Source organism: Manis pentadactyla, chromosome 9 (assembly GCF_030020395.1).
Source record: "Manis pentadactyla isolate mManPen7 chromosome 9, mManPen7.hap1, whole genome shotgun sequence".
Lineage (NCBI taxonomy): Eukaryota > Metazoa > Chordata > Mammalia > Pholidota > Manidae > Manis > Manis pentadactyla.
This window is the reverse complement of record NC_080027.1, coordinates 66,871,442-66,884,599: the sequence shown is the minus strand read 5'-3', so window position 1 is coordinate 66,884,599 and position 13,158 is coordinate 66,871,442. Positions and strand designations below refer to the sequence as shown.

At 37.2% G+C, this 13,158-nt stretch overlaps 2 protein-coding genes across 12 annotated transcripts in view; one reads left to right on the top strand and one right to left on the bottom strand.

The window, feature by feature from the left end:
* Window positions 1–480: 480 nt before the first annotated feature.
* Window positions 481–1,436, bottom strand: LOC130684908 (diphosphoinositol polyphosphate phosphohydrolase 1-like). The gene is made up of 2 exons (XM_057507517.1): window positions 1,038–1,436; window positions 481–955 (listed from the first exon to the last, which is right to left on the bottom strand). Exons 1-2 carry the CDS (start codon window positions 1,386–1,388, stop codon window positions 776–778), a joined length of 531 nt encoding a protein of 176 aa, XP_057363500.1. The 5' UTR covers window positions 1,389–1,436; the 3' UTR covers window positions 481–775.
* A 5-nt stretch (window positions 1,437–1,441) lies between these two features.
* The window catches only part of LOC130684907 (uncharacterized), a 317,150-nt gene continuing 305,433 nt past the window's right edge, over window positions 1,442–13,158 (top strand). For 4 of the 11 annotated variants that reach the window (XM_057507510.1, XM_057507513.1, XM_057507511.1 and 1 more), the window contains exon 1: window positions 1,442–1,668. In XM_057507510.1, coding sequence (XP_057363493.1) covers window positions 1,442–1,668 — 227 coding nt within the window. Of the gene's footprint in view, window positions 1,669–10,630; window positions 10,665–13,158 lie in introns of all 11 variants that reach the window. The other 7 variants (XM_057507516.1, XM_057507514.1, XM_057507509.1 and 4 more) reach the window with 5 other exon arrangements.

Below are 13,158 nucleotides of genomic sequence, written 5' to 3'. Positions count from 1 at the left end.
ACACACTAATAATAGATCTGGCAAAGCATTAATGGTATTTATTACCATGCAAGACCATCATAGAATGCTTCTAGCATGATTTACCCGATCTGTTGAGGATTGTTCACAGTAAATAAATCTGTAATCTATGAATCTGTGAAGCATTTCTTACTTCTATAGAAAATATATATTTATTGGAGACTGCTTATATTCAATGTGTGTGTTGTGCAGATATCCTAATGAAAAGGAAGGAGTTAGATAGCAGTAGGAAACCTGACTTCTCCCTGTTTGTGGCTTTTATCCTTTAATTACAGTAAAGCTGGATACTGAATAAAGTCTTTCATTCTTCTGAATCTTACTTCACAATATATATTTTTTCCCACATAGGTAAAAGTAAGTTTTTTTTTCGTATTGGTATCTTTTAATAAAAAAAATTAAAAATCAAAGAAGAAAAAAGTGTCTGGCCAGGGCTGGGATGAGATGATCAGGAACACTTCAGAGGAAATGCTGCCTCTTTTTAGAGAATTGTAAGGTTGTGAAAAGAGAGGGGCAGATCATGCACAAAAGTACTTACAAATTACATACCCAACCCCCACCCCCTCAATAAAAAGAGAAGAAAAAGCCCCATCACTTAACACCAAAAGCAACATTATCAACAAACCCTTTCTCTGCTGCCAATCATGCCTTATTTCAAAGAGGCGGCCTGTGAGGAGAGGTGAAAAGAGCAAGGGTGAGAAGGAGGATCTGCACTTCAGTCTAGTTTCCCATTTCCATTTCTTTTACAGCAAATCTACCGTCATCTGATGCCTGTCATCGAGCTCTGAGCCGAAACCGAGTATGTGGTAGCGGCGACCGGGGTGCCATTGTTGGCTGAGTAGCCTTGCCTCAACGTTTCAAAATATGACACCTGCACGGGTTTGTGGTACTGTAGCACTTTTATGGCATCTTCTATCTTAAACCATTCCCTCTTCCTTCCCTCCAGAGAGAACCACTTTAGTGGTTTCCTCTTGCACTGAGCCTTCCTCAGCTTCCATGTCAGAGCCTGAAGCCCAGCCGGCGTCCCCATCTCCAGTGTTAACTGAGTCTTCCCAGTCCTCCAGCACTTCTGTGACAATGAGCACACAGACATATGTTCTATGCTTCCTCTCCTGGTTCTCGAAAATTCCAACTAATCTTCCCAATGTCCCTTTCACTCCAGCCTCCTCACAGACTTCACGGACTGCTGCCACACTTGGTTCCTCCTCCGGCTCCATGCCTCCTCCAGGGCCAATCCATCGGTCTGGATGGCGACTACTGCTCACAAGTAGCACCTCCTCCTCGCTCTCGCTGCGGAAACACAGGCATGCGGCCCGTTTCTTGTAGCCGTCGCCGTCGTAGGTGCGGGTCTGGTTGGACTTGAGCTTCATCATCCTACAGGCGCGGGTGGGGGTGCGGTGCGGAGCCCGCTCCGGCGGCCGCGCGCATGCGCGCGCCCCCGACTCGGCCAACGGAAGCAGGGAGGAGGAGCCGCCTTTCCGTTACACGGCTCCGCCGCAGGCCCGCCATGACCGCCTCATTCCCCGCGGCCCCGTCTCCGCACTGCCGCCGCCGTCACGGCTGCCGTCGCCGCTACCGCCACGGCCGCCGCCCCCTCTGTCGCTGCCACCCCGACGACGACCGCGCCACCATCTTGGGCGTGCTGCGTCAAAAGTAAGTTGTTTTTAACAGCAGTAATTAATCAGGCTAAGAAACCTTGAAGTTCCCTTTGATATCTTCTCTCTCATCTGCTTATCTAATCAATTATCATATCCTATAAACTTTGTTCTAAATATGCCTTGAATGTGTTTGTTTCTCCCCATTCCCACTGCTGCCACTTCAGGCTAATCACCATCATCTCTTCTGTTTTCTGTAGCAACTGCCTACCCTGCCTCTCCACCCCCATTATCATCTTTATTCAGCCCACTTTCCACAACTTAGATTATTTAGAGGTTTTCTACTGTTCCCCATTGCTTTTCTTCTAAAGGTCAAAATGTTTGACATTGCTTCACAATCTCCTGCCTGCCCTGACTTCACTCTCCATGAGGTCAACGGTATTGTTTCCATTTCTCAATTCTGTTGTTTTCTCCCACCACAGATCTTAACACATATTCTTTCCCAGCCTAATGTACATTTCATATGTTAAATTTCACTTCCTCCCTGAACAGCTCTTGACCCCAGGTGCCCAGGTGCTAGAAATGGAAATTTATATATAAACTTGATGCCTCTTCAATTCTTCAGATAACTTACTCAAATTGTAATTAACTAATTTGTTAACTTTTAAAACTATCTATGTGTCTAATTTCTCTGGTTTGTCTTGCCTGAGGGTTTCAGCCCATGGAAAATTCAATATGGATTCAGTGAGACTGAGAAATGACACAGAACATTCTTTGGGTGAAAGGGTTTATACCTGGCTTATATTCTCACGGTGGTAGGTAGAGTCCTAGAATCAGGTCTGCGTCCAGAAGTCTGCAGGTCCCTAATCCATCTCCATCTCTGCCTTCACCCAGAACACTGGGCAGAGCTCTTTATATAGTGACTCAGTCAATAATAGCTCATTACCTATGATATGAAAGCATTGGCTTAGCAGTAGGCCAATTACATCATCAAGTTGTTTAGGGCCAGGTAAGGATCTTGGCCATAGAACTTTCATTTTCCCCACAGGACCCATCTGCAGCTCAAACTTCATAAAGACCAAAATTATGTCTCTTTTGTTTACTGATGCATCCCAGTGAGAAAACAGTATCCAACAAGTAGAAAGTGCTCCAAAAAAAATAACTAAATTAGCAGCAAGTCATTCACAGGGGATGGAAGCACAATGATTAGGTGCTGTGTGTTACTACATGTTTAAGGTAGAACCTGGTTATTTCTTCTCTAACCCTGCTTTGCTAAATATTCTATAGAAACAGCTCTATGAAACAGTTATTATGAAGGATTAAGTCAGGTGATCTATCAAGATTAACATATCGCTCCAAATACAGACAAGTCATTGAAGGATTTAGTGTTTAGTGAAAGCGTTTCTTGAGAATAAAGCAAATAAAATATATTCTATCAATAAAAGAAATACCAAGTGTTTGTTATAGAGAATAGTGGGTGAATAACTTCCATAGAGATAAAAGATAAATTACAAGCTTGGAAATAAATGTAGGACAGGCATTCTAGACTTCAGATTTTAAATGGGCTGAACTTGTCAGGCAAAATATGTACATTCAAAAGAATGCTCATGTTGTTTAATCTGCCTGCAGCACAGAGCTTTTTTTAAAAAAAATAATTCTGTTTCTATTCTGTATAAAGTATGTATTTCTATGTCAAGTCTTTCAGACTCAATTATCAGCATGTTAAGCAGGGAAAAATCTGAACAGACTGATAAGGTGGTCATTGGGTTTCTTGTAGAAGAAGTGAATGTCTGATTGTTCTCAAAGATGCTTCTGGTTTTTAATGAGCAAGAAAGCAGAGCATAAACAGCTGTAAGCAAGACAGAAGAGATCATTCATCCAACTCTAGCTTCTATTTTATTACCAGTGTTGGGGAGGAAGAATTTCCTTTACCCTTCTTCTGGATGGTCTAAGAATTAAATTGACATAAGACAGATTAACAGGAAAAAAAAATTTAATTATGTATGTAATTAAATCCATAGACATTAGATTACTGACAGTCAGGGACATGGATTTATATATGTTATTCTGAACTTAGGAGAAAAGGCTGGGACCTGGGACTTCAAAGGGAAATGGAAGCAATTCATGGGAATATAAAAGAGTAAATATTCAATAAGCAAATGCTTTATGTGTCACCCCAGAAACAACAGAACACACAGAAGAATTTTAACAGACTTTGCCACATTCTTCCCTGTCTACCCCACCTAGTTCATATTATAATGTAGTTATGTGTGGTGATGGCTCTCTTCCTTCTTTATATGCAATTTTGGAGGTGGGTAAATGGAGGAAGTCAAAGTTTTTTTGAGTTTTTTAGGCCTTGATTGTTTTCAGTTTTGATATAAACTCCATGCTAAAGTGGCACATCTTGGAGTGGCCTGCCCTTGCCCCTGCACCAATAAAGAAGAATGGGTCTCAGTTGCGACATACCATCTATGTTGCTAGTAGAAATGGCTCAGTGGATTGCTAGGTTGCCCTACTAAATAATAGATCTTCTAGGAATCATGGTTCAATGCTCTGATATAGTCTTATCAATTACACGTATCACTGAGTACTGGTTCTTTCCTTCAATACTTCAATAGAATGACAGTGTAGGGGCCAAGGACAGGTGGCCCCAAAAATGTTCTTTGGCATGCAGATTATTTCCAGCTGAAAACAATCAAGGCCCAAAAGACTCAGGAAGAAACGTTGACTTTCTCTTTGACTGCCGGGAGAGAATTTAGATAGGCCACCTGCTCCAGAAAGAGAGCTATCACCAGGTAATGCCACTATAGTATGAAGTAGGTATGGTAGTCAGGGAGAAACCTAGAAAGGCCTATCTGTTCTAAATTTTACCTATGTTCCATTGTTTCTGAATGACCCAGCAAACAATTGTTTACCAAATATTTACTCTTTTCCATATTCCTGTGAATCACTGTCCTCTGTGAAGTCCCAGGCCCCTACCCCTTCTCTGTAGTTAAGAATGACACATGTATCTCATTTTGCCTGTCAAGTCTGTGTGGATTCCTTATATATAATTGATTGTCTCCTGCCAGTCTTTTGTCCATTTGATTCTTAGACTGCCTAGGAGAACCTTGAAGTGTAGAGGAAAATTCTTCCTCCCCAATAGTGTATTAGCCCAGTATAGGTAACATATTCAGAGGTTTAAAACTCTATAGAGAACTTACTGGTATTAGTATTGCTATCTACTCCTTACATCGTTATAGATTCTCCATCTTGAAGAATAATTTGGGTTTATGTTTTCACAGAACAAATGGAATGTCATGATATTTATGACATGATATTTATGACATACAAGATCTAACAAAATTGTTAGAATAGGCAGAGAGTTAGACATGAGCCTAAAGTAGTCAGGGGAAGACTATTCTGAAAAAGCACATAAGGGCCTCTAGCTAGGACCCCCTCAGCAAACATCCAGGCTTTGCAGTCGATAACATTTTGATACTGTGGTTGGCATATTCTGTACAATTAGCTCATCGACTGGCCCAGGGGCATATCCTAGGTGAGACTAGGGGTGGGACAAACTAAGAACCAGGAAGCTACAATGGCATAAAAGCCAGAGCTTTTAACTCAATGGGACACTTGAATTTTCTTGAGCTGCCTGCTTGGACGCCTCTAAGTGTACTTTCGCTTCAACCTAATAAACTCCTTGCTGTTTCCACTCACTGCCTGGTATCTCCAGTGAATTATTTCCTTCGAGAAGACAAGGACTGGGGAACCCAAAGCACTCAACCAGGAGAAAAAATGTCTCATCTGTCAGTTTCACACATGTAAACTGTGCTCCATATACTGTGTGTGTATGTGCTTCTAGATGATGACATAATCTGTTTTACACTATTGTTTATGAAGTAGTACAAGCCAGGATAAAATCAGAGTATAATAAATGTTATAGGAAAAGAAGACTTTGTATTATGGTGGAGGGGTAAGAACAAGAAAAAGAGCAATTAGGACAGATTACGATATTTTAGAAGGCCCATGGACTAGGAATGCAAATATGCAAGAGCCCATAACCAGCCAGAAAAGTCTGAGTCCTTGACCACAGCTCCTCTTGAAGATTGTTATGCATTGGTTATGCATCAAGTCTGTTGTGGGGAGCACAGCTCTCTTCCATGATGCCAGCCAGGTAAAGCCTTCATAATGGCCTATGTTCAGGCTTGAAAAGTCACACATAGATTGTTTTCTCAGGAATCATACTCACCATTGCCCATCTTTGAAGATTATCCCACCCTTTAATCATACCTTCTTCTTCCTCAAGACCAGGCCGTATCCTGAAGCTAAGGTCCCCACTAAGTGCAGCCTCTTTAGAACCAAAGGTACTTGTCACCCTTATCACTCAGGAAATTCCAAGGGTTTTTGGAGTGCTGTGCCAGAACCAGGGACAAAGACCAAATATCTTTCTATGATACTACACATAGAATGTTAGGACAGGAAGGGAACATTCAGATCTGCCTTCTTTCTGTACAGATGAAGAAGTTGTCTAGAGAAGGGAAGGAGTGTGCTGAAAGCAAAGCCTGAGTTCCAATTCTGATGCCACTGGTTATCAGTGCTGCCTTGAGAATTTTCTTTTATGTGTCTACACAGTTGCTAATACTCCTATTATTCTTGATTCATGTGTTAGTTTCCTAAATATTTCATTTTCCTTCCCAACTTACCTTTAATTCACCTTGATTACGGAAATACATTTATATTTGGCCAGCTGACTAATCCTCTTAAATAATGGTAGACAATTAACTCCAGTGATATGCTATTCAGCTCAAATTTGACTATAGCTAATCATACTCTAGAAACAAAGTTCAAACTCAGGAGGTTATTCCTTATTAGGTAGCATTAAATAAAAATCAATTCTTCCTTTTCCCCTGTTAAATTTAATAAAAATCTTCATTTTACTTTGGTGATTTTACTCTCCATTTCCATGTTTAAAAAAGTTAGAAATGGAACATATCCCTATTCAGTGTTTTCCAATCTACAAAGGCTATAAACTACTTATAATTCATTAGCAGAACCAAAACCGTTACGAATGTCTGTCTAGTATTTATCAAATCTCTAGTTTTGAATGACGCTGCAAGGTTTAAAAGTTTTACAACAGAAACCTACAGAACACAGTCCCTTTGGTTAACACTGTGTTAAATATATAAAACATATATTTTGAAGATCCAGGTAGTTCACTTTAGTAGGAAATAATTTGAAACCAGAAACCAGTACTTGATACATTCTGAAGTAAACACTTTTTTTTAGTTTAATCAGATAATAGTTCACAATCAATATCTGAAAAAACAGTGGAAGATACATAAGGCTAAGATGTTGAGACTCTTGTGAATAAATTTAGTGTTTTGGATTTTATTTTTGCTTCTTTTTATAAAATGACCTATGCTCACTAAAGAATATGAATAAACATCTAAAAAATTATAAGCAATTATATTAAAGATCCAAATTAAATATATTTTGTCACATTCAAATAGTAGGTTTTGATTTTTCACAAAACAGAAAATTGTGTTAAAGTATATGCTTGTATGTGTTATACACACATAGAGTTATGTATTCATTGGCATGTACATGGTGGGGCAGATACATAAATGTACTATGTACACACTTAAACATATATACGTTTTGTGTAATATCCCTGTATACATATATATCTCTCTCTATATATGTATATATAGAGAGAAAAAGAGACAAACTTTCCCACTCACTTGCTCAAAAGTCACCAATTTGATTACTAATTTATATTAAGATGCCCTGCTCGTGGTTCAGTTTATGAGCCAAGTTATAAGAACAATTGAAAAACCAAATACAAAATTTTCACAGATCTCAATATTTTATTCACACATATTTTGTAAGAAAATTTCCCTCTCTTCATGTCTTTTATGTCCAACATCTGCATTCTGAAAATCCACTATATTATATCAATAGATTCTTTTGGTATTTACCTGTTTCACCTTTCAACGTTAAAAAAGCACATAAATAGAACATAACTGGGCAGTCTGTCTGGGATATTTCATTCATTTATAAGTTGGTTAAAACTTATTTTATGTGTGTGTGTTTTAATTTAATCCCTGTGTTTTAATTAAATATCTAAAATAGAGAAGAAACACTAACATAAACATTAATCACAACGGTGTTGATATTTGTATGTAAAATTTCATTGCATTTTTGTCTCAACATTGTTTATCCTTAACCAATTAATAAATTATATTATCTTGGTTGAAAATGCATCACAATAGTCAGAATTAAATTTTCCATCACATATTTTTATTTAAATTTTAAAGAGACAAATTACATCATAGGCCATTTATCCCACATATCAAAAAGTGCCTTTAAATTATTTCGATTTTCTTCTTTCTAATTTTAAAGTATTTAAGTAATTAAAAATCTATTAAATCTATTCTATTTTCAATTTTTTGACGAATTTATGTTACACTTTCTGTATATATGCAATGAAAATAGGACACTGTTTTAGTCCCACTTCCTAGGACAATGATTAGATATTAATTTTTCAGTTTTCAGTATGATAAATGTAAAATGAGTTTCATTGTTTTTTAAATTTATACTTACTGTTATTGAACTTAAGCATCTTTTTTTGTGTGTATTGGCTAACACAGCTTACTTCCTTTGCTTATTTTTCTACTTAGTTATGTTTTCTTTTTGCAATTTGAAATGTGTTCTTTTTATATCATTGCATTTAACCATGTTTTCTGTTTTACAATACAATTTGAGATATGTAGGCCTATGAAAATTACCACCAGTACTTTTATGTATTGATTTTCATTTTTCATAGAGAAAATAATTTAATTAATTTCACATTTACTAAGTACCTACAATACATGTGCCCAGAGTGGGGCACTATTTTGCTATACTGTAGTATTACTAAAGCAGTTTATGCCCCCTCAGAAACTCAGGTTGTAAAGATTGAGTTTGTGTAAAGAAGAATAAATCAGAACCTTAAACTTTCTCTCTGTAAGAGACCTTACAGGAAAAACAAACAAAAGCCAGTAAATGTCAGGGGCTAAGTTATCAGAAAAATAAGAGACACTATGCTTAATTTCTAGATGTTACTTCTGCCTCGGTTGCCATTGCATTCCTGATATCTAAGACAGGGCATGCCATATATGACACAAAAATGTACATTGTATGAATGAATAAATGGCAAAGAGTATGAATGAATGAATGAATACAATCTAGGACCAAAGGGATGCATTTCAAAGTGAAAGTACCCATCTCAATGAATTGCAAAGGCACCCAAGTCACATAATTATACCCTTGCAGGAAACTAGGGATAAAGGAAGTCCTTAAAAGTTTCCAGGTGAAGAAATTGGTTCACAAAGAATGGGAATTATAATATTGAGTTTTTCAACATCAATATTAAAGTCTAGAATACAATAAAGAAGTACCTTGAAAATTGTATGGAAAATATTTTGAATCTAGAAACTTATTCAGACCTAATTATGAAGGTTACATGTAGAATAAAGAAGTATTTTTAGCCATGCAAGGTTTAATATTCACTTTCTCAGAAATTTTCTTGAAAATGTGCTAAAAATGAGGAACCAACTGAAGTAAGAGTGACAGAATTGTTTCCAATTCAGCTAGACAGCAGTTCTAGAGAGCAACCAATAATATCAGTAAAAAATTCTGAGATGGGTTTCTTTGTGGGAAAATAATAAATAATAATAATAATGAAGAAACTAACATCTGACCAAGTTGCATTGTGAAAAATTTAAGTTACGTCAGAAGATTTTAGTTCGAATTACTGATGGGAACAAAGTGAATTTAATGCCTCTGCATATGGCATGGAGGAGCACTGATACTTAGAATGACAAACTATGATTATTTTAATATGTCTGCACTGGTATGATTAAAATTCACTTAAAAAAATTAAAATCTCTTTGTTTTAATTTAGTCATTACCACAGGGGAAATTGGGGTTGTAACTAGAGAGGGGCACATGGAGGGGGTCTTTTGTTGTGCTGGTATTTATTTTTACTTTTTAAACTGGGTGGTAATTATACATGTATTTACTTTGTAACTATTTAAAACCAAACATATGTTTTATGATTTTTTTCTGCGTAATTATGTTTCACAATAAAATTTTTAAGCATAAAAATGCCCCTTTGGTGAAGCTACACAAAGAAGAGATTAAGCGATCTTCTGCTTCCCCAGTTACAGGCTTCTTTGGCATCTCTATCAAAGTGCAGTCATATTCCTCCCCATGTACTGTGTCTTGCTTCTCTGTTACTTCTTCCCTGCTTCCGTTTTTTCTGGGTTCTAACCCCAGGTAATTAATCAGCCCGAGCTTCCTTAACTATTATATCTCAGTGAATATTGTTTTGGTCATTTTTTCCCTGTTTTTGCTCAGACACACTTTAACTCTCTGCCACCTGAATGTTAGTGTGCATCTTTAACCTAGAAATTAGTGTTCATCATTAACTCTGGATAATCCATTATTTCAATTTTTATATACCTTCAGCATTTCACAAAACCTGTTATGTTAGAAGTAATAATTAACTGAGTCTGGCAAGTCACCAATTTAAACCTTGCCTATCTAAATGGCATGATCCTATATGTATTTTATTTTTTTGTTTTATTTTATTTATTTTTTCCAAAAAAGGATTATGAATGTGGAAGTGCTACAAGTGCTCTGAAAAATACAGTATTGTAGGTAGCTAGGAGTCTATATTCTAGAAATTATCTTAAGTAAAGTTATGTAGTTATCATATGAATAGATGTTAGGAATTATATTCCAGGGAAGTATTTCAAATATGAAGATTCCATATTTATGAAAAAGATCAAGCCTTTGTAGATGTGAATTAAATATGCTCTTTCCTTTACTTGTCATATCTTTTAATAGCATCTTTTTTTATCTTAATAACTCAGTACATTAGGATTCAAAGAACTTTTATCAGCAAGATTATCTTTTTAAGACTTCAAATACCAATATGACCTACAGAATATTTCAATTTTAAACAAAGTCATTTCTTTTTTTTTTTTCAGATTTATAACTTTTATGTATTATGACCAGAGAAAGGTATGTATAAGACAAAACATCATTAAAGTCATTATATATGGGAATAAAAAGTTGTACAATGGATTTTAGGTCATGTATTTTAAGTGTAGAAAGGTCAAGTTAAAATTTTAAAGAACATTGTGCTCTATTCTGTAGGTAACAAATTATTTTTTTTAAAAGAAAGATCATTCTTGTAGACTGTGTCCAAACGGTATATCACTTGGGATTTTATTAATGTGGAGTATAACTTTCTAACCTATTGTTATTGCTCAGCTATGTTTAGTTGAATCCTTTTATTCTGTTCATTAAAAATATGCCAATATAGGTTTATGTTTATTTTATTGTATTAAAAATCAAAAATTCCAATCTCATAGCAAATTTTAATATCTTCTTTCTAACTCTTTTGCTGTCAGGATTTGGGGATTTTAAAGGGTATATCCTTTTTTATTCTTCATCTTATTCCTACCATCTTGAATTGTAGGGGTATGTAGAATCTGGATCTGGGACAAGGTCTCTCCTCCTTCTCTTAGGACAAGATTTTACTTGTTTGGGGAAGAAAGAATAAATAGAGAAAACAGATGATGTTTTATGCATCTTATCACCTGCTGGTGATGGGGCTACAGAAAAGCTGCTCTGGTCTTTCTTGGATCTGCTCTGTCACCATGATCTCTGCATAGATGGTGGGTTTACTTTTCCTTTGGGGGTTAGTATTTGCACCTGCCCTACTTCCTGACCATTTATGAGACATGCCAAGAATGATAGTGTGTCTACCACTAGCCTGACCAGAACTGCCTACTCCATCCGAGTCCTAAGGGAAATGATGTGATAGTCTGACTCTCCTCCTAGCTCTTGTGCTTTCTCATGTGGAACCATGAAAAATCTCTGAGGATTACGTAGTATTGCCACCACGAACATTCAGTTTTGCTGCTTCCTGATTCAGCCAAGATTCAGCCAGAATTCCTGAGAGACAGAATGTTGGGTAGAGTAAGAGCTTTATTCAATAAGCTGGCAGGTTGGAAGATGGGAGGACTGTTGTTCTAAAGGCCTGTTTTAACTCAGGTTTGATTTCAAGATCCTTTGTGCTAGGGGAAGAGGGAGCAGGTGGTGACAGATAACTATGGACATGTGGATATCAGTGAGGGTCTGAGGACAGTCAGGAAACTCCCTGTCCTTGGTCAGTTGACTCCTATCAGCACAAGTCCAATCAGGACAACCCTGTAAACTCTTGATAGGACAACTATTGTCTTATCTCAATCTGTAAGCAAAATCATTGACAAGCCTACATGCAGAGCTGCAGTTAATTTTGTAAATCTAAAAGTCTTGATTAAAGGCTTTGTGGTAACTTTCAGTTTCACTTCTTGGTTTGTCTTTGGACTATTTCTGTCTCTGTGTTCCAAGAACAATGTTACCCCATCCACTGGTTGTCAGCAAGGAGCTTTAAACCCAGCTTTTAAGCCCTTCAGGTCCAGTCACAGTATGGTTAAGGCGTAGATCAGCATCCTTCTCTCAGATATGCATTTCCTTATCATTCCTCTGCCGTAGTTTATTATTATTACTCTCCCACCTACTAGGTACTTCAAATGAAGATCAGGACCCAGTGTTTATGTGTGATAATAAAATAACTTGAACATACATCAAATTCTCCTGAGAGCTCTGTCACTAATTTCCACTGTGCTTAATAACATGACAAGTGTGATTCTATAGGTTATTAGTTCTCCAAGTAATGAACTGGAGAGAGAGCTTATAACCAAATGAAAGAGCTTGTTTCTTAGGGAGTGTCAGCTCCTAAGAGGTTTGCCTTTTAGTGAGTGTCAGCTTATGATACTCAACCAAACCAGACTGTAAAAAGGAAAGTTTATTAGTTCCAGCAAGTGAGAAAAACACTGGTAATAACTTCCAAAGCAGTGTCTTCCAAGACAAACCACAGGGTTGCTTTTATATAAACACATACCACTTCTCACTTTGGTCCCCCATGCAAGTAAGGTGAAAACCCTTTGCAATTCTGATTGGTGTACTGAAGAGGAGTAGTGGTTGGCCAGAACTATCCAACCTTGGCCACAGGGAGGGAGCCTCCAGACAACAGTCAGGGGAGCTCTTGAAGGGAACAGTTGCAAATAGTAGTTGTTATGTCCTTTTGAGGCCTGCTCTTCCCATGACATCTTGTTCCGCAAAACAACTAAGCAGAGAATGTTAATTTTCACTATAAATTCCCCATTAATCCTTTTTCTGCCTAAATATTGCTACATAAGCTGATATTTTCCCCTTCTTGTAGACTGTGTTTGTTTGCTAAGGCTGCCATAACAAAGTGCCATAAACTGCATGGCTTAAACAGCAGAACTTTATTTTCTCAGTTTTAGAGTCTAGAAGTCTGAGGTCAAAGTGTTGGCAGGGTTAGATTTTTTTGAGGCCTCTTTCCTTGCCTCCTAGATGGCTCTCTTCTTGTGCCTTCACATCATCTTCCTTTTGGGTGTGTCTGTGTTCAAATTTCCTCTTCATAAAGACACACCAGTCATAT

Excerpts from the sequence above, each read along its gene's own strand:
- LOC130684908 (XM_057507517.1), bottom strand. The coding sequence starts at position 1,388 with ATGATGAAGCTCAAGTCCAACCAGACCCGCACCTACGACGGCGACGGC. Across the intron at positions 956-1,037 it reads TTAACACTGGAGATGGGGAC|GGAAGGAAGAGGGAATGGTT; the intron begins GCCGGCTGGGCT and ends TTCTCTCTGGAG.